The 20,180-nt window shown below is 44.2% G+C and overlaps 1 protein-coding gene across 1 annotated transcript in view; it reads left to right on the top strand.

Annotated features, from left to right (window-relative positions):
- Positions 1 to 20,180, top strand: part of RASA2 (RAS p21 protein activator 2) — a 108,694-nt gene that overhangs the window by 49,015 nt on the left and 39,499 nt on the right. The window contains exons 4-7 of the mRNA XM_063442302.1: positions 900 to 994; positions 6,552 to 6,625; positions 9,339 to 9,422; positions 10,076 to 10,148. Of these exons, the coding sequence (XP_063298372.1) occupies positions 900 to 994; positions 6,552 to 6,625; positions 9,339 to 9,422; positions 10,076 to 10,148 (326 nt within the window). The remainder of the gene's footprint in view (positions 1 to 899; positions 995 to 6,551; positions 6,626 to 9,338; positions 9,423 to 10,075; positions 10,149 to 20,180) is intronic.

Raw genomic sequence — 20,180 nt, 5'->3', positions numbered from 1 at the left:
CAGGAAATAAGAACATCTAAAGTAAACACACAGTGCTGTAAGATCTGATTTGAAATTAAACCCTGTCCCCCCCCTCTCCTCCCCCCCCCCCTCAGTGCATGCTATGCGAGTCACTGTCTGGGCGGTATGGCTAGGGCTGCTTAAACTGAAACAAATGTGAATTAACTTCTAAATGGCAGAGAATTGAGCTGTGAGACTACAGGGGCATGATCGAAAACAAAACTGCTTCACTGTATTCTTATCGACATTCTTGTTCAGAGGCCTATAGCCCCTTAAGGACAGACGACGGATATATTCCGTCATGATTCCCTTTTATTCCAGAAGTTGTGTCATTAAGGGGTTAACCAAAATGTCCAACACAACAAAAAAGAGAAACTTCATTCAATTATTTTCACTAAGCATTAATTGTTCAGTGTGCTGATGTTCAGAGTTTTCATTGCTGATAATACCATGTGTATCGTTACTTATTACTTAAATGCAAGTGTCTGCAGTACTTACCTGAACAAGGCTTGAGTTATGGCTCGACAGATCTATGGTGCTAGGATGTCATGGCTAGATAAATGAATGCAAGGAATTTGTCTTCCAAGGAAGATCAAAACATCCGAAGGGTGCAGGCAATATCTGTGTGCTAGTATGGTAGACAGCGTCGGGACTCCCTTTCACATCTATATGGTTATTTTGATGTGTGAGAATCTGTCTGAGTGTATGTGTCTTTCTTCTTTTTTTAATAATTTTTTTAATTAAAATGTCTCATTAATAAAATGTGACCCTGTTTGATTAAATCTTGTGAAACTATCCAAGACTGTGTTTCTTAGGACTAATGCGTGGTGTTTCAGGGTTTTTGTTTGTTATTCATTTATTAATATTTAAAAAAAAAAAAATATTCTTTACCTTCACAGGAAAGGTTTCCATAAAAAAGGAGGATTTGTACAGATATGTCGGTGAAGAACCTTGGTTTCCACTTCAACCCATTGATTCCAACTCTGAAGTGCAAGTAAGCTGTTAAATCTGTGCCATTTGTCATGTGGTGGAAGAAGCACATATTTTCCCACATTGCCATATTTAATGTTTTTCTCCTAGCTTTTTTTTGTTGTTTTTTTTTTTGTAAGTAGGGATAATTGCTGGTAATAAAAATATCATTAAACTTTAAAAATAGATTTGTGCTTCTTTTATAGAATAAAATGTTTATTTTTTTTCAGTACAGTCAAATTGTATGATGGAATGGTATGTACTTTTAAATAAGGGAATGCAATTTATTTCCAATTTCCTTGGAAGAGGTCTCTATGAATAGGGGATATTTATAGATTTATACACTATGTGTGCAAGAATTACAGCGGCTCTGTCACATCTGAGTATTTTATAAAGATTTATATGGTTATTTACTAAAGTGTGAATTTCAAATTTAAAGGGACACTATAGTCACCCGAACAACTTTAGCTTAATGAAGCAGTTTTGGTGTATAGAACATACCCCTGCAGCCTCACTGCTTAATCCTCTGCCATTTAGGAGTTAAATCCCTTTGTTTATGAATCCTAGTCACACCTCCCTGCATGTGACTTGCACAGCCTTCCATAAACACTTCCTGTAAAGAGAGCCCTATTTAGGCTTTCTTTGTTGCAAGTTCTGTTTAATTAAGATTTTCTTATCCCCTGCTATGTTAATAGCTTGCTAGACCCTGCAAGAGCCTCCTGTATGTGATCAAAGTTCAATTTGGAGATTGAGATACAATTATTTAAGGTAAATTACATCTGTTTGAAAGTAAAACCAGTTTTTTTTTCCCATGCAGGCTCTGTCAATAATAGCCAGGGGAGGTGTGGCTAGGGCTGCATAAACAGAAACAACGTGATTTAACTCCTAAATGGCAGTGAATTGAGCAGTGAAATTGCAGGGGAATGATCTATACACTAAAACTGCTTTATTTAGCTGAAGTAATTTAGGTGACTATAGTGTTCCTTTAAGGTCAGACTACTGCCACTCTTTATGAAATCCTCATGCTGACTGCGTTAGAATAAGGCAATCCAAAGGTTCCATAAGATGTCTTATGGTAAAGGCAGAGCTTTGCTGTCAACGTTTGTCAATTCTCATCTGATGTTGCCTGTGAAGGCAATGGGAATCCGGTATCATCTCGCTCATCATAAGACATGATCTATAAAAAACCTCGCACAGGACCCTCCGTAGTCCTCAGTGTTGCACTCTCACGGTTCCTGGCAAATGAAACGCCAGTGGCTGATGGCAGTTGTCGCTCAGGTAAGTATACCTACCATCCACTACAGCCCACGACCACTGGGCCCTAAATAGAAATGTCACCTTCCTACCACATTAAATAAAGTTTGTGTAAAACGTCATGGGCATTTGCCAATTTGACAGTCAGTCAGGCTACGGTCAGGGCCGGATTAACATAGGGGCTGGTGGATCTGCAGCTCCAGGCCCAGGCCCAGGCCCATGCCCATGCCCATAAAATAGGCCCATTGATTTAAAAAAAAAAAAAAAAAAAAAAAAAATAATAATAATAAATTTTATATATATATATATATATATATATATATATATGTATATATATATATTAAAAAAAAATAAAAAAATGTAACACACTACTCTTATGGTTTCGACCTGGCCGGTATTTTACTGGCACAGCAGTATTTGAGATTGCATGGCCGGTGCCGATATTGCAGTCATGCTGGTATTTTCCTTAGTATAAACAGAGATTACAATGCGATACCAGCACTGGCCAGTAGGGGAGAGAGGCAGGGATAGCAAGTTCCAGCATATCCCTCCCTGCCTCTACTCACTGATCCGCAGGGGAGCAGCTCCAGAGAGTCCAGACAGCAACTCCAATCCTGCAGAGACAGTCTACAGCTCAGGGAAGTGAGGGATGGGGGGGGGGGGGGGGGAGCTGCAAGGAGACATGGGGGCACTGGGAGATATGGGGACACTGAGACACTAGGTACACAGTGTATCCATCTCATCCTTCCAGCGCCTCTAGTGTCTGTGTCCCTGATGTCTGTGCCCCTAATCTCCCAGTGTCCCAAGGTCTCCAAGTGTCCCTGGTGTCTCCGTGTCCCTATGTCTCCTAGTGTCCCCAAGTGTCTCAATGTCACCATTTCTCAGAGCCAGTGTCCCTAGTGTCTCAGTATCCCCATGTCTTCAAGTGTCCCCTAGTTTCCCAGTGTCCCCATGTGTCCTAACCAGTGTCTGTGTCCCTAGTGTCTGCGTCCCCATGTCTCCCATTGTCCCCATGTCTCCCATTGTCCCCATGTCTCCCATTGTCCCCATGTCTCCCATTGTCCCCATGTCTCCCATTGTCCCCAAGTCTCCAAGTGTCTCAATGTCCCCATGTCTCCCAGCCAGTGTCTGTGTCCCCATGTATTCAAGTGTCCCCTATTTTCCCAGCGTCCCCTAGTCTCCCAGTGTCCCTGGTGTCTGTGTCCCCATGTCCCCAAGTGTCTGTGTCCCCAAGTCTCCTAGTGTCTTATGTCCCTGGTGTTTGTGTCCCCGTGTCTCTGTGTTCCTAGTGTCCTAGAGACAAGGGGACACACACTAGGGGACACAGCGAGACATGGGCGACATGGAGACACAAGAGGACACTGGGAGACATGGGGCATAGGGACACTGTGCTGCACAGGATCACTGGGAGACATAGGGGTACGACACTAGGGGAGACATGGGGCACTGAGACACTGTGATACATAGGGGAACTGTGAGACCTGGGGTAATAGACACATGGGGACACTGAGTCATGAGGGCACTGGGAGACTAGGGGACACTGGGCGACATGGGGACACTGATACATAGGGACCTTGAGACACTGGGGGACAGTGAGACACTGGGAGCAATCCATCTATACAACAGAATCAAACTGTAAGTAGTTTTTTAGTGATTTTACAGCATTTTCTCTTATGTCACTCTCATGTGATGTCACCCATACATAATTAATTATGCAACTTAGTAAGGCCGGCATGTTTTTCCAAGAAAGGTGGCAACCCTAACTACTTTTCACATACTCTTGCTTAGGTATGGAAACTTAAGAGGGATGTATGGGAACAAAACTTGTGTGGAGTGGCTGACAATTAAATCAGTTAAATGGACACTGTAGTCACCAGAACAACTACAGCTTAATGTAGTTGCTCTGGTGAGTATAATCACTGCCTTCAGGCATTTTCATGCAAACACTTCCCCTAGGGACACTCCTCAGATGGCCACTGGAGGTGCTTCCTGGCTCAGTGCTGCACAGTAGGCAGCAGTGCCATTCAGCGTCTCCACGCTCTGCATTGGGGACGCTGAATTTTCTTTATAGTGATACATTGAATCAATGCATCTCTACGAGGAGGTGTTGATCGGCCAAAACAGCTTTTGACCCCACCCCCTTGCCGATTTCAGCCAATTGGCTAAAATCCGGCAATTTGGATGATGTCACCAAGGGGGCGGGGCTATCGATGGCAGACCCATGCAGTGCTGGAATTAAGGTGAGTTTTAATTCCTTCTAAGGGGAGGGAGGGGGGGCAATCCACCTAAATGGTGGGCTAAACACTATAGGGTCAGAAATACATGTTTGTGTTCCTGACCCTATAGTGTTCCTATAAGGTAATGCTGACTTTGGTCTCTCTAACACTGTAGCATGAGATTAGGGTATGTGTTTTCTTATAGCTGCTGTTTTCTTTCCCTCCAGCACCATCTCCATCATATACATGACGCTTGGGAGTGTTTTAGTGTTTTTGGTCGACAAGATTCTGTAATTAGGCCCATCATAATTGTCAGCACCAGGCCCACTGGGCTCTTAATCTGGCCCTGGCTACGATCAGAATTTTGCTTCTATGATATATAAAAAAAAAAAAATGGTAAATAGCTCAACTGACTTTCCTTTGTGGACTAAACACATGGCTTATCAGGCGACTTTATTTTTTTTCTTGATTATAGCAGCTGAAAGTATGTCTTTCAATGTTACTTTCATCTTTTTTATGACTTTTTCTCCTTCAAACAATGATGAGCTTATTCCTGTTTATCTATTTTAAAATAGATGTGGAACTTTTATTTTATTTTATTTCTTTTTTTTTTTTCCTTTTTGAAGCAGTTTATACACTGTTAATACATAATGATACAGTACTTTTATTATTACTTTTGCTATATATATATTATTTTCTGCCTTTAACTTGCTATCAACTCCCACTTTCTTATCTTTATAATGTTACAGTTCTAGGTGGACATGGCTGGAGCAGGGAGCATGCGGTCTGTACCTCCGAGGGGTGCAGAATACGGTAATCTTTCCTTTGCAGTCCTGCACTCACATATGAGTCACAGCACGTGCTGGAAATCATTGCAGCTGCACTCTTACTCACTGTTTGCTGGCCCACGAGGGAGCAATGCCTATGATCTACACCCACCAGAGTTGCAGACCACATGCTTCCCCATATGACCACCAGGGACAAGAGATGCCCTCCCTACAGAAACAAAGCACAGAAACATGTTGCACACAGCCAGCAAAGATCACACGCACACAAAATTGCACACTGCCAGGACACACACACGTACTATGAGGGGACAGAGTTTGAGACACAGGGGTTTTAACTAAACTCTGCATAATCACAAGTTAAAATATCTGGATTTTTTTTTCCAACTTAGTCTTAACCTTTTCCTTTGTTTTTTTTTTTACCATTCAGATTTATTTATTTATTTTTCTTCAGTTTTCTGTTTGGATTTAATTGTGTTTAGTAGAGAACCCTGTCAATGTCCAACACTCTTGGCAGGTACTCCAATCTGAAATGATTGTGTGTGTCAGTGCAGATAGTGGCTTTAGTCCCTTGGAATAGTGCGTGCATTTATTTATTTTGCATGTCCACACCTCTGTATATGTATATCCTTTTAGCAAAGAATTTCTGGTGATGACAGCACAGTATACAACATAATAGTGCTGTACCTTGCCAGATCTCTGCATCAGAATAGGTCACACAGTTTCTCTTGTGCTGTGTAGTTGAGTTTAAGGTTTAGGAGTGTGTTCAGACACACAGGGGTTACTGCAGAAATCTATTGGGGTCGCTGCAAGTGTTCCACAATATCCTTGCTACCTCATGACATCAGTGTTGACGTCTGCAAGACATGCTCTTTCATTGGAATGTGAAACAGCATGTAACATCTAAAAAAAAAATTCAGAGAAATTGTCAATGAATTTATTAAGGTGTATCTTGTCTGGGAAACAAATACTGCCCTTGCCACTCCCTGTACCCAACGCCTTGGCACCCGGAACTGGTTTGTGCTGAAATTCTAGGTGTATATTGTTGGCTCACTAAGCATTCCTAGTAACTCAAAACAGACTGGACAGACAGCATTGCTGCATTGATACATTAACTTTACTTTTTAATTGTATGATAAGTAGGATCTAGGATAAAATTAGCTGATGCACTAATTCGACAGACGTTACATGTGGCTTTTTTATTTTTTTGTCTTGGCTAAAAATTAATTGTCCATGTTTGAGCAGTTTTTGTGTTTAACACTACATGTGACACAATGACCTGGAAGGACATGGATTAGGGTAAACTGTTCTTTTTATGTCTTTTCAGGGAAAGGTCCACTTGGAGCTTAAGCTAAATGAACTGATCACAGACAATGGATCGGTGCAGCAGCTTATGGTACAGTAAGTATGGCTGAGGAGGGTCCAAAGAATATGCGGGGAATGTACATTGTGCCTGCGGTGTTAATGATACTCTGCAGGTCTGTCTGTCTGTACTGTTGATGTTGAAAAGCCATCAATACACTTCCTCCCCCCCCCCCCCCCCCCCCCCCCCCCCTCTTAAAGATTGCAGAGAGAGGAAGCGTAGGCGGCTGTACACTGCTTGAATAGCATACTTACAATTAATGTTAACTACTTCTGTCAAAGTAAGGGATACGTTATATGGAAACGTGCTTGTGTGTGTGTGTGTATATGTATGTGTGTGTATATATATATATACACACACAGTAGTATTGGGGCACCTGGCCATTACACCAACAGGGGCTTTTATGACATGTTATTCTAAATACATAGACCTTAATATGTAGTTGCCCCCCCCCCCCCCCCCCCCCCCCTTTGCAGCTAATAACAGCTTCCACTCTTCTGGGTATGATTTCAACAAGATTTTCTGTGGGGACTTTTGCCTATTTATCCAGTGGATTGTTTGTGAGGTTGGGTACTCATGTTGGACGAGAAGGCTTGGCTCACAATCTCTGTTCCAATTCATCCCAGAGGTGTTTGATGGGGTTGAGGTCAGGGTGCTGTATGGCCAAGTCAAGTTCTTCTACACCAAACTCATTGGTGCTTGCTTTGTGCACTGGGGCACAGTGATGTGGAATACAGATCACTGACCACTGAATCTCAACAAAGGAGTCTGGGTGCAGTGGCCCTTTAGTTTTAACCCTGCAATGTAACACTTAGCAGTTTTGTGAAAACTTTGGTGTTTATACTGTAGGGTTCAACACACCTCTAGTGGCTTTCTTCTTAATGCCCCTGCGAGAAAGGAGTCTGATTGTGTTCTTAATCAAATGCTGCTCCTTGAGTGCATTTGATTCGTGCAGTGATTTGCTGCTCATGCACCCGAGCTTCCCTATGGGATCTTGATGATCTCAGACAACAAGGTGAGTGGCCACGGTGAGACCATTACTGCGAAGAAAGTACTTACCTTTCAAACTCTCATGGGGTGGGGGGACAACGCCTAGATAGGTAGGGGAACACTAGAGCGCTCGGAATACATGTTTGCAATTATAACGCTTCTGTTTGTTCCTTTAATCAATCAAATGCTTTATCAGTGATCTCATCAAGATATCCTGTAAGAGTGACTGAAAGCCAGAATACTTTTAAAATAAAGAGCTGCTAGCTTTTGCTAATCATTCACAAACTATATCTATTTTCGGAGTTATAACTGCATGCTTAGTTGTTAAAATATATAGAAAAAAAACACATTATCTGTACATATCATTTTCATAGGAAAGGTAGAAATTGCCTAAACTTCATTTTCTTAAAACAAAAAATGACATCAAAATCTATTTAAAAAAAATCAAAAAAATCTTACATTTCCACTATCTGTGTAAAAACCATACCTGCAATTAAACCTATATAAAGAATTGCACTTTTTTTACTTTAACTTTATTATATTATGTTCTATAATAACATAATTAATGCTAATAAAGGTTTAAGATACTTTTTTAGAAAACTATTCTTACATCAATGCTTTCAAATTATAAACAAATGCCATAGCTGAAAATAAAAATAAGCTTGCAAAATATTTTAATCAAAATTCCACATGGTTTCTGATTGTACCAATTTTCTAATATTATCACCTCACTAATTTTCAATTGCCTTCTGGATTGCTAAACTATGGAGTCCTTGTGGGACACTTGTTTTAATATGTTCCTTTGTTCTTTCATGCAGAGGATGTTTTGTTCTGTCCTCATAATATAAACCATGTGGGCACACAATAAGATAAATCTCATTACTCGAATATAAAGTCACTATTTTTTTTTTTTTTTTTATCAAATTGCTTTTACCTTTCTTAAGAGGGTCATTACTTTATTATTGTGTTTATCCATAGTAACACAGGCTAGACAAGTGCCACATCCAAAAATAAACATTCCCTTATCCAAAAAGGTGTATTTTATGGTTATTTATTATATGGTTATGTAACTTTTGTCTTAAAGGGACACTATAGTCACCAGAACAACTAGAGCTTGATGTAGTTGTTCTGGTGATTATAATCATTCCCTTCAGGCATTTTCATGCAAAAACGTCCTTTTCTCTGACCCCTAGGGATACATCTACTGGCCACTCCTCAGATCACTGTTATTAAGATAGAATCCATATGCCCATAGAGACCCTTTAAACCAGAATGTTGCCCTAAACAGTTGTAGAACAGCAAATCCAGTGAGGCTTTGCCAGTCCTCGGGAGACACATCATGGCATTTTAAGTCTAGGGAAGGTCAATTTTTAAAACGTTCTCTTGCCAATTTTTTTGCTGTCTCTGTACTTTTTAATAGGCTATTTTAGCATCAACGTTATCGATTTTATGCATTCCTAAGCAAACTTGTGTTTGTCATGGTTAGAATTAAGGGATATGTGTATGACTCCATTTATGGGGATATTTTTGAGTAGATCCAGCCTTCCTTTGCTTACATCAAATCATTAATATAGGATTAAAAGGAAAACAATCCTTGGAGAAAACATTTTATACTTTCCAGGTCTGGGCTGTGGGAATATTCAAAATAAATATCTATTGGCACCATAGTCTAGTTTAACATCTGTTTAGAACATATACATCTGCGAAGAAAATTCAGAATGTCCTTTCTTAATAATCTGATGTGCAGTTATTTCATTTCAGCATTATGGAATGTGAAGGGTTGCCCCTCGTTAATGGGCAAAGCTGTGATGCATATGCTACAGTCTCCCTAGTTGGCCCATCTAGGTAAGTTAAATGTGCAAACGTCGGTTATAATTCATGCTCCATGCAAAATCAGATATAAAATCAAATGATACCTCTATAACAGTGTCTATAAAAAAATGTTGTGCTTCTCCTCTGACTTTCTGACTCTTAAAGGCCAATTCACTAAGACAGTAGGCTCTCAGACCTTTAAGATATTTTTATGCCCCCCTAAATAAATTTTGTCCTCCTTCACAATGACTACTTCCATGGTAAGATAATCAAGGCTAAAAAAGAAGGAAGCGGGGCATACAGGCCAGAGAGAAATTAAGCGTAACTTTCCACTTGTTTTATTACATCCCCAAGGTTTGTAGTCGTTTGCTTATTAAATCAGTACCTGTAGTACGAACAATGTACAATTCCTACTTCCTACAATTCCTACTCTTGTTAGAGTCCAAAAAGTCCTGGAATTAATTTAAGCTAAAATGGTTGTAAATACTCCTGCCATAAATAGGTGGTAGTAGAAGAGTGATGCCCCCTATTGGTAAACATTTTATTTTACTAGATAAACGGTACTACCCAGTTACAGAAATGCAATTGTTGAAAAAGGCATACCATAAATTTTTGTAATCCCCTCACATGGTTTTTTATTTTTTACTTTGGACGGTATATTATTTACACCTTCAACTTCCTTTCAGAAATGATCAAAAGCGAACCAAGGTAAAAAAGAAAACAAGCAACCCACAGTTCAACGAGAAATTCTACTTTGAGGTAACTTTTCCCTCCTCTTTTTGTCTTAACTAAAATGTTCTTCCCAATCTAGAATACTCTGTAATCCATAGGAAAAATTATTAAACCCCCGGGCGCCAGAAGCTAGAGTCCATCTGTTATACACATGGTTTTGCACGGATACTGTATCATCCTTAAAGCGTAACTGTCACTTTTCTTGAAACTACTCCATTAGATAAATCATCGAAAATCCCCTTTAACATATGCTTTCTTTCATGTGATGCTCTCTTTTCTTTTAAAATCTATATTCAAGATTTAACATGGGACACCACAATCTGGTTGAGTCCAGGTGTCCTACTATGCAAATGAGAAGGTGATCAGAAAATTATTTGTTTTCTCAACTTCTGTTAGCTATGGGAGACCAGGGCTCCGATTAGAATGATGAGTAACAGGATGCAAGATTGAGTTGCCCAGTTCCAGGATAAATGTGTGGATTTCCATTTACATTTTTTCTGAAGTCTGAAAAATAAGGTTTGCTTAATAGGAGTGATACATTGGCATAATACTAAAAACAAAAATGTAACAAAAACACCTCTGAATTAGTGGAAAAAACACTCGGTGGGGCTTATATAACAAACAGAGAAATTACCCCTATTAATTTCATTGCATTATATCTCACCCCATTTTTAATGCAATGCTACTGTTTTCTTGTAATATTTTGTATTGTAGATAACCATTTTTGGGTACTTTTTTGCATATTACTAAAATAATAAAGGAACACTATAGGGTCAGGAACACAAACATGTATTCCTGACTCTATAGTGTTAAAACCACCATCTAGTCCCCTCTGGTCCCCCTTTGCCTCTCTAAATATTGTAAAATCTTACATGTATTCAAGTCTGCAGCTGCTGCATCTGCCCCTAAACTGCCTACTTGGCTGACCTCATCAGAAGTGGTGGTCTGAGCCAATCACAATGCTTCCCCATAGGATTGGTTGAGACTGACAAGGAGGCAGATCGGGGGCAGAGCCAGCAAAAGTCAAACACAGTGCTGGCCAATCAGCATCTCCTCATAGATATAAATTAAGTTAATGCATCTCTATGAGGAAAGTTCAGTGTCTGCATGCAAAAGGTGGAGACACTGAATGGCTGTACTGCACAGTGTGCAGCACTGCCCAAAGAAGCACATCTAGTAGCCATCTCAGGAGTGGCCAGTGAAGTTATCACTAGGCTGTAATGTAAACACTGTATTTTCTCTAAAAAGACAGTGTTTATTGCAAAAAAGCCTGAAGGGAATGATTCTATAAACCAGAACAAATACAGCAAGCTGTAGTTGTTCTGGTGACTATAGTGTCCCTTTAAAGAAAAACGGTCACCATTTTTTTTTTAATTGAAATAAAATGCTATTTTATACTTGTTACTTACAATTAAATACCTCTTTTCAATGCTTCTCTTGACTTATCCTTGCTTTGTGCGAGGAGACATATTTAAGCCTATCCTTGGCCAGAAGCAACACCTATTTGCCAAGACTACACCCATTTTAAAAATATGAAATTGGCTCAGAGTGTTTTCGGACTCTTGTGCATGAGGTCAGGATTCTCCAATAACTGCATAGTCTTTATATCCATAAGTGGTGTTTCTGACCAAAGAAGACGTAAAGATGGCAGCCGCCACGCTGGAACGCTCAACTCTGAAATGCATTCAAGTGTTATTTACTTATGTTTATAGATTAGAAAGTCATATGCACAGAGTCTATAACACGTGCAATATGTAAAATGATAACCATTTCCTTATATCTAGCATCTCAAATCCAAGAATAGCTATATCCAAATCCTAATAAGGGAGCAGACTATGCACATAGGAGAAATTAATGGCATTCTTGTGTTTACTGTTCAATTCCTGCAAAATAACCATTCTATTTAATCTTGACATAACATAGTACTCCTTTAAATGTTTTTATATTTATTACCAAGTCAGACTCTAAGATCTGAAACTTGAGGGCTGCTGATTGGTTGACCGTAGTAAAACAAAACCATTTCATATATTGAAAATCAGGTATCCTGTTACATTTCCAAATCAGTTAACTCTGCGTGCACACAATCCCTGTATACATGTTGATTATTTAAAAAAAAAAAAAAATCCATTCTTTCCATGTAATCATTGGTCTTTTTGTTTTCGTTTGACAGAGTGTGCCACGGAATGTTTAGGCAGGCTGAACAGTTTCACCTAGCAGGGGATGTGATTTTACACCCTTGGTCTTCACGTTTGTGTTTTTTTTGTGTGTGTTTTTTAAATCTTGATACATTTTGTTATATAAAAACATAAATAAACTCCTCTTTGTATTCTACAAGGTTTAAAAAAAAAAAAAAAAAAATAGTTGGATGTAGAAAGTAGAAGTTGTAAAAAGGGCTACAAGACCATTATACGTAAGATGTATTCAATTTCTAGCAGGCAGGACTAAAGGGGCACTCTGTGCACCATAACATCTTCATTGCAATGAAATTGTTATTGTGCAAGAAGGTCCCTGGAGCATTCTTAGAGCAACACTATAGTTAGGAATACAAAAGTGTCCTTTAGCCATAAAACTATTTTCTGCCACCACTTTCCACTCCTTGGGTGTTGAAAGGGTTAAAAACTTCAAACACTTACCCTTTTCCAGTGCCCAGGCCCCTTTGCAGGTTACACTGTTTGGTAATGGTTTAACTCCTCAAGGTAAGATGTCGCTTGGGACCATTTCACACCATAACAACTTAATTGCTATGAAGTTGTTATGATGCCTGGAGTGTTTAATTTTAAAGTCTATAATAGTAGCACCTCCATGGCAATGTTAATTTAATGCTAAAATATGCTATATGGTAATGTTCCAGAGTTGACTATATGATGCTGTCTATGGTAATGTACCAAGGTTGACTATATTAGGCTGTCTATGGTAATGTACCAAGGTTGACTATATTAGGCTGTCTATGGTAATGTACCATGGTTGACTATATTTGGTTATCTATGGTAATACCAAGATTGACTATATTATGCTGTCAATGGTAATACCAAAGTTGACTATATTAGGTTATCTATGGTAATGTACCAAGGTTGGCTATATTAGGTATGGATGCACTGAAATTTTGGCTGCCTAAAATGAGCCTAACCCATTTCGGTCGCAAAAGGATCAAGTCTGCCGAAAATCGGTAGGGGGCTTGCCTTGTGTGCCGCTGGGTGCGAGGCCCCTCCGGTCTGCCCGGGGAGAGAGCCAGCACAGTCTGCAGCTCTACCGAGTGAGTGCTGCAGACTGTGCTGTGTCTCACGATCTCTGGCCAATCAGAGCGTTGCCGTGGGTTACCACAGCAACTTTCTGACTCCTGGATATCGCGAAATACAGCACAGTCTGCAGCTCACACCTAGCGGAGCTGCAGACTTGAGAAAGCCCATCGGATCACCAGGAAGCCAGGACACACCTTCCCTTAGTCACTCTGTCATCCCCTCCCTCAGGCACTGTCACCAGTCACCCCCTCCCTCAGTCACTTTGTCACCCCCTCCCTCAGTCACTTTGTCACCCCCTCCCTGAGTCACTGTCACCAGTCACCCCCTCCCTCAGTCAGTCTGTCACCCCCTCCCTCAGTCAGTCTGTCACCCCCTCCCTCAGTCAGTCTGTCACCCCCTCCCTCAGTCAGTCTGTCACCCCCTCCCTCAGTCAGTCTGTCACCCCCTCCCTCAGTCAGTCTGTCACCCCCTCCCTCAGTCAGTCTGTCACCCCCTCCCTCAGTCAGTCTGTCACCCCCTCCCTCAGTCAGTCTGTCACCCCCTCCCTCAGTCAGTCTGTCACCCCCTCCCTCAGTCAGTCTGTCACCCCCTCCCTCAGTCAGTCTGTCACCCCCTCCCTCAGTCAGTCTGTCACCCCCTCCCTCAGTCAGTCTGTCACCCCCTCCCTCAGTCACTCTGCCACCCCCTCCCTCAGTCAGTCTGTCCAACCTCCCTCAGTCAGTCTGTCCAACCTCCCTCAGTCAGTCTGTCCAACCTCCCTCAGTCAGTCTGTCCAACCTCCCTCAGTCAGTCTGTCACCCCCTCCCTCAGTCACTCTGCCACCCCTTCCCTCAGTCACTCTGCCACCCCTTCCCTCAGTCACTCTGCCACCCCTTCCCTCAGTCACTGTCAGCAGTCACCCCCCTCTTTTTTTTCTGACTAGAATTTCCTTTTCGGTGCATCCCTAAGATTAGGTTAACTATTGTAATGTACCAAGGTTGACTATATTAGTCTGTCTATGGTAATGAACCAAGGTTGACTAAATTAGGTTTTCTATGGTAATGTACCAAGTTTGACTATATTAGGTTATCTATGGTAATGTACCAAGGTTGACTATATTAGGTTATCTATGGTAATGTACCAAGGTTGACTATATTAGGTTATCTATGGTAATGTACCAATGTTGACTATATTATTCAAGAACAAAAAAAAATAATGTGAAGAGCATGTGTAAGAAAGGGAAGGTTGATAACAAGGTGACACCAGACACAATGATAAGCACTAAGGTATAATAGTGAAGGCAGATGGGAAGACATAAAGCCATCAAGTAGGAAATCATTACAGGTGTACTGGAAATAAGGCCAACATGCCTGCCTGATAAACATTGCTGTCTTGCATATTCAGGTACACCTTAACCCAATCGACAACATTTAAAACTGCTGCTATATTAACGTCCCTGCCAAGACGCTGCACTGTTATATAATAAAGGCAAACAAATCTCAACATTTTAATCTGGACATGCTTGGCTCTGTATTGGATACATACTGCCTCACAGAGGCGGCCCTCTAATTAGGCGGTTTAGGCGGCCGCCTAAGGCCTCGCGCTGGCTGGGGCCTCGCGGCCGCCTAAACCGCCTGTTGGCAGAGTGTGTCAGGTCCTCGGTCAGTGACCGAGGACCTGACACCAGGAGGGGGCCCGGCGGCTTGCCAGGTATGCCGCCGGGTGCGAGGCCCCTCCTGGCTGCCCGGCCACCGCAGACACCGGTCTGCAGCTCCGCAGTGTGCAGAGCTGCAGACCATGTGTCTCGCGAGAACCGGCCAATCAGAGCGTTGCCGCGGGTTACCACGGCAACGATCTGACATCTCGCGAGATTACATGGTCTGCAGCTCTGTGGAGCTGCAGACCGGAAGGCAGCAATGGCCACCAGACCACCAGGGAGCCCACACTGGACCACCAGGAAAGGTAGGCTCTCACCCCCCTCAGCCTTACCCTCAGCCTCACTACCCCTCAGCCTCACTACCCCCACCACCCTCAGCCTCACTACCCCTCAGCCTCACCAACCCCCACCACCCTCAGCCTCACCAACCCCACCACCCTTAGCCTCTACTTACCCCACCACCCTCAGCCTCTACTTACCCCACCACCCTCAGCCTCTACTTACCCCACCACCCTCAGCCTTTACTAACCCCACCACCCTCAGCCTCACTACCCCACCACCCTCAGCCTCACTACCCCACCACCCTCAGCCTTACTAACCCCACCACCCTCAGTCTCACTAACCCACCACCCTCAGCCTCACTAACCCACCACCCTCAGCCTCACTAACCCACCACCCTCAGCCTCACTACCCCCACCACCCTCAGACTCACTACCCCACCACCCTCAGCCTCACTACCCCCACCACCCTCAGCCTCACTACCCCCACCACCCTCACTACCCCCCACCCTCAGCCTCACCTTCCCACCACCCTCAGCCTCACTACCCCCACCACCCTCAGCCTCACTACCCCTCAGCCTCACCAACCCCCACCACCCTCAGCCTCACCAACCCCACCACCCTCAGCCTCTACTTACCCCACCACCCTCAGCCTCTACTTACCCCACCACCCTCAGCCTTTACTAACCCCACCACCCTCAGCCTCACTACCCCACCACCCTCAGCCTTACTAACCCCACCACCCTCAGCCTCACTACCCCCACCACCCTCAGCCTCACTACCCCCACCACTCTCAGCCTCACTAACCCCACCACTCTCAGCCTCACTAACCCCACCACCCTCAGCCTCACTAACCCACCACCCTCAGCCTCACTAACCCACCACCCTCAGCCTCACTAACCCACCACCCTCAGCCTCACTACCCCCACCACCCTCAGACTCACTACCCCACCACCCTCAGACTCACTACCCCACCACCCTCAGCCTCACTACCCCCACCACCCTCAGCCTCACTAACCGCACCAGCCTCACTACCCCCCACCCTCAGCCTCCCCTTCCAACCACCCTCAGCCTCACTAACCCCACCACCCTCAGCCTAACTATACCCCACCCTCAGCCTCATCCCCCTACCACCCTCAGCCTAACTATACCCCACCCTCAGCCTCATCCCCCTACCACCCTCAGCCTCACTATCCCCCCCACCACCCTCAGCCTCACATCCCCCACACCACCCTCAGCCTCACTACCCCCACACCACCCTCAGCCTCGCTACCCCCCACACCACCCTAAGCATCACCACCCCCAACCACCCTCAGCCTCACTACCCCCCACACCACCCTCAGCCTCACTACCCCCCACACCACCCTCAGCCTCACCCCCCCCCCACAACCCTCAGCCTCACTACCCCCACACCACCCTCAGCATCACCACCCCCAACCACCCTCAGCATCACCACCCCCAACCACCCTCAGCCTCACTACCCCCCCAACCACCCTCAGCCTCACTACCCCCCCAACCACCCTCAGCCTCACTACACCCCACACCACCCTCAGCCTCACTACACCCCACACCACCCTCAGCCTCACTACACCCCACACCACCCTCAGCCTCACTACACCCCACACCACCCTCAGCCTCACTACACACCACCCTCAGCATCACCACCCCCCACACCACCCTCAGCCTCACCACCCCCACACCACCCTCAGCCCCACCACCCCCCACCACCCTCAGCCTCACTACCCCCCGCACCACCCTCAGCCTCACTACCCCCCGCACCACCCTCAGCCTCACTACCCCCCGCACCACCCTCAGCCTCACTACCCCCTGCACCACCCTCAGCCTCACTACCCCCCGCACCACCCTCAGCCTCACTACCCCCCGCACCACCCTCAGCCTCACTACCCCCCGCACCACCCTCAGCCTCACTACCCCCCACACCACCCTCATCCTCACTACCCCCCACACCACCCTCAGCCTCACTGCCCCCCACACCACTCTCAGCATCAGCCCCACCACCCCCACCACCGTCAGCACCCCCACCCTCAGCCTCACCATCCCCCACCACCCTCAGCATCACACCCACCACCCTCAGCATCACACCCACCACCCTCAGCATCACCCCCACCACCCTCAGCATCACCCCCACCACCCTCAGCATCACCCCCACCACCCTCAGCATCACCCCCACAACCCTCAGCATCACACCCACAACCCTCACCACCCTCAGCATCACCCCTCACCACCCTCAGCATCAACCCCCCTCAGCATCAACCCCCCTCACCATCAACCCCCCTCACCATCAACCCTCACATCACCCCCCTCCCTCTCACATCACCCCCTCCCTCTCACATCACCCCCTCCCTCTCACATCACCCCCCTCCCTCTCACATCACCCCCCTCCCTCTCACATCACCCCCCTCCCTCTCACATCACCCCCCTCCCTCTCACATCACCCCCCTCCCTCTCACATCACCCCCCTCCCTCTCACATCACCCCCTCCCTCTCACATCACCCCCTCCCTCTCACATCACCCCCCTCCCTCTCACATCACCCCCTCCCTCTCACATCAGCCCCCCTCCCTCTCACATCAGCCCCCCTCCCTCTCACATCAGCCCCCCTCCCTCTCACATCAGCCCCCCTCCCTCTCACATCAGCCCCCTCCCTCTCACATCAGCCCCCCTCCCTCTCACATCAGCCCCCCTCCCTCTCACATCAGCCCCCCTCCCTCTCACATCAGCCCCCCTCCCTCTCACATCAGCCCCCCTCCCTCTCACATCAGCCCCCCTCCCTCTCACATCACCCCCCCTCCTTCTCACCATCACCCTCCTATACACACAACACACTTCAAGCAGCTACACCAAAAAACATAGGGTCTCAGACAAAAATGCAAACATGCTCACAGAGACATACATTCACACCCGTCAGACACACTCTCAGGCACATACACAGGTAAACTGTGCATTAATGTGTATATGTGACACTTTTTTTTGTTAGTGGGGCCTCATGTTTGAGTTTCGCCTAAGGCCTCATAAAGTCTAGAGCCGCCTCTGCTGCCTCAAGTGGTACAGCAGGTAATAAACCTTGCTAGAAGCCTTCAATATTTGTGACTTAAAGCAGATCTGTTATTGACGAAAGCTAGGCAGCACAACTGTTGCTCAACTTTAGTATTAAAGTTCATGTAATACCTTTACATGAAAGCATGCTCTGCAGTGGGAACACATCCCCAGGTAGGAACATCGTAAGTTAATTGCATTGCAAAAGGCAGTAACCGGAGGTGGTGATTGATACCTTGCTCATTGTCTCTGGAAATGAGAGTAAATGGGTAATATAGTAAATGGGTGATATAGAATCCTATGGTCGAGCCCTATTGGTGTCAACTTTATGGATTCATGTTGGAAAGAGCACGTTAGAGGAGGTGAGTTATAGTAGACTCAATCTCCTTATGGAGGAATGCAGACTGATTAGCTGTGCAGGTAGGGAAGATACAGATACAGTTGAAACTAAACCCTCATGTACAGAATGCTGTGCGTCCATCTCAGTGATTCCTGCAGCAAAGGCCTGTAGGGAATTTGGTTTGCACTCTTTTAACAGTATGTGAGCAGAATGAGCACAAAGTAATCCCTATCTCTTGAGCTGTCATTAAGGACTTTTTTATATTATCACACAAACACTAGTACAAATTTGTACAATTTTTTTTTTTATATATTAATAGCGGCAAAAGCTCTGGATTGTAGAGTAACTATATAGTGAGAAATAGAGGTATTTAAAATAGTTTTTTGGTTGACTCTTTGGTATTGACCTAATACAGCTACATCTAGCATATAGAATCCAAATAAAGCTGCAATTCAAATTCTAGGCCAGTGGTAGGCAACCTTTAGCATTATTGATGTTGTGGACTACATCTACCCTGATTTTTTTCCATCATTATGGCTGTAAGCGCATTATTGGAGATGCAGCCTATAATACCTGTAGTGCCGAAGGTAAACCTACCCCTATTCTAGACAGTGATTACAAAATGCACAAAGGAAACTATTGGTTTGTTCTGTTGGCTAAATCCACAAACTCACCGCTTCCACAACAATACATAATTTTAACAAAACAATTCTCTCATCATCAGAGGAGTGAAGCCAGACTACCCAAAGGCTCACTCAAGTGATACACTGGAAAAACCGAACAAATCCTCTGGAATCATTGTTTAGTAGAAAACAGCCTAAAGATCTTTGCTCGTATACTATTACTTTAAAAATAAAATCAATCCTTTATTTAAGTAGTTAAAAAGGTAAAAAACAAAAAAACCCTCACCATATAAAAGTTAATATGAAAAAAATAATGACTACATGGGAAGTAAGCTATAAAGATATCTTAAAGGGGCACTCTTTTCATTTACTGGTCTTGATGCCTAGATACTGTTTTTTGTGTTTTTTGTTTTTTTTTGATAATGTAAAACATTGCTGTTTCCAAGAAGCAATGTTTACATTTTGTTTTTAAAAACAAAGCAAAATCACCACTAGTGGCTCACAGACAGCCACGAGATCTACTTCCTTAAGATTCTTGAAAATTCGAAAGTCTTGACTGAATTGGTGTAATCGTCCACAGCATGACCACGCCAAATGCGGCTAATACACATCCAAGAGAAACATTGTATTGACATATTGTGGCATTAATGCACATGCACCATTTTGTCCTCACTGCTTCTCTATGAAAAACGTCTAATCGGACTGACATCATCAGTCCTGGCAGATCACGCAGCAGTGCGGTGACTGTCTAAGCGCTAAATCACAGGCAAGTTTAATTGCTTTTTTTTTTAAATTTTGGGGTCAATAAACAAAACCTACTAAACCTAAATATATTTATTTTCAATGTTTCCAGATTGGCTATTTTGACCAAAAATGTGAAATACACG

Source organism: Pelobates fuscus, chromosome 2 (assembly GCF_036172605.1).
Source record: "Pelobates fuscus isolate aPelFus1 chromosome 2, aPelFus1.pri, whole genome shotgun sequence".
NCBI classification, from domain to species: Eukaryota; Metazoa; Chordata; class Amphibia; order Anura; family Pelobatidae; genus Pelobates; species Pelobates fuscus.
This window is presented reverse-complemented; position numbering and strand designations above follow the sequence as displayed.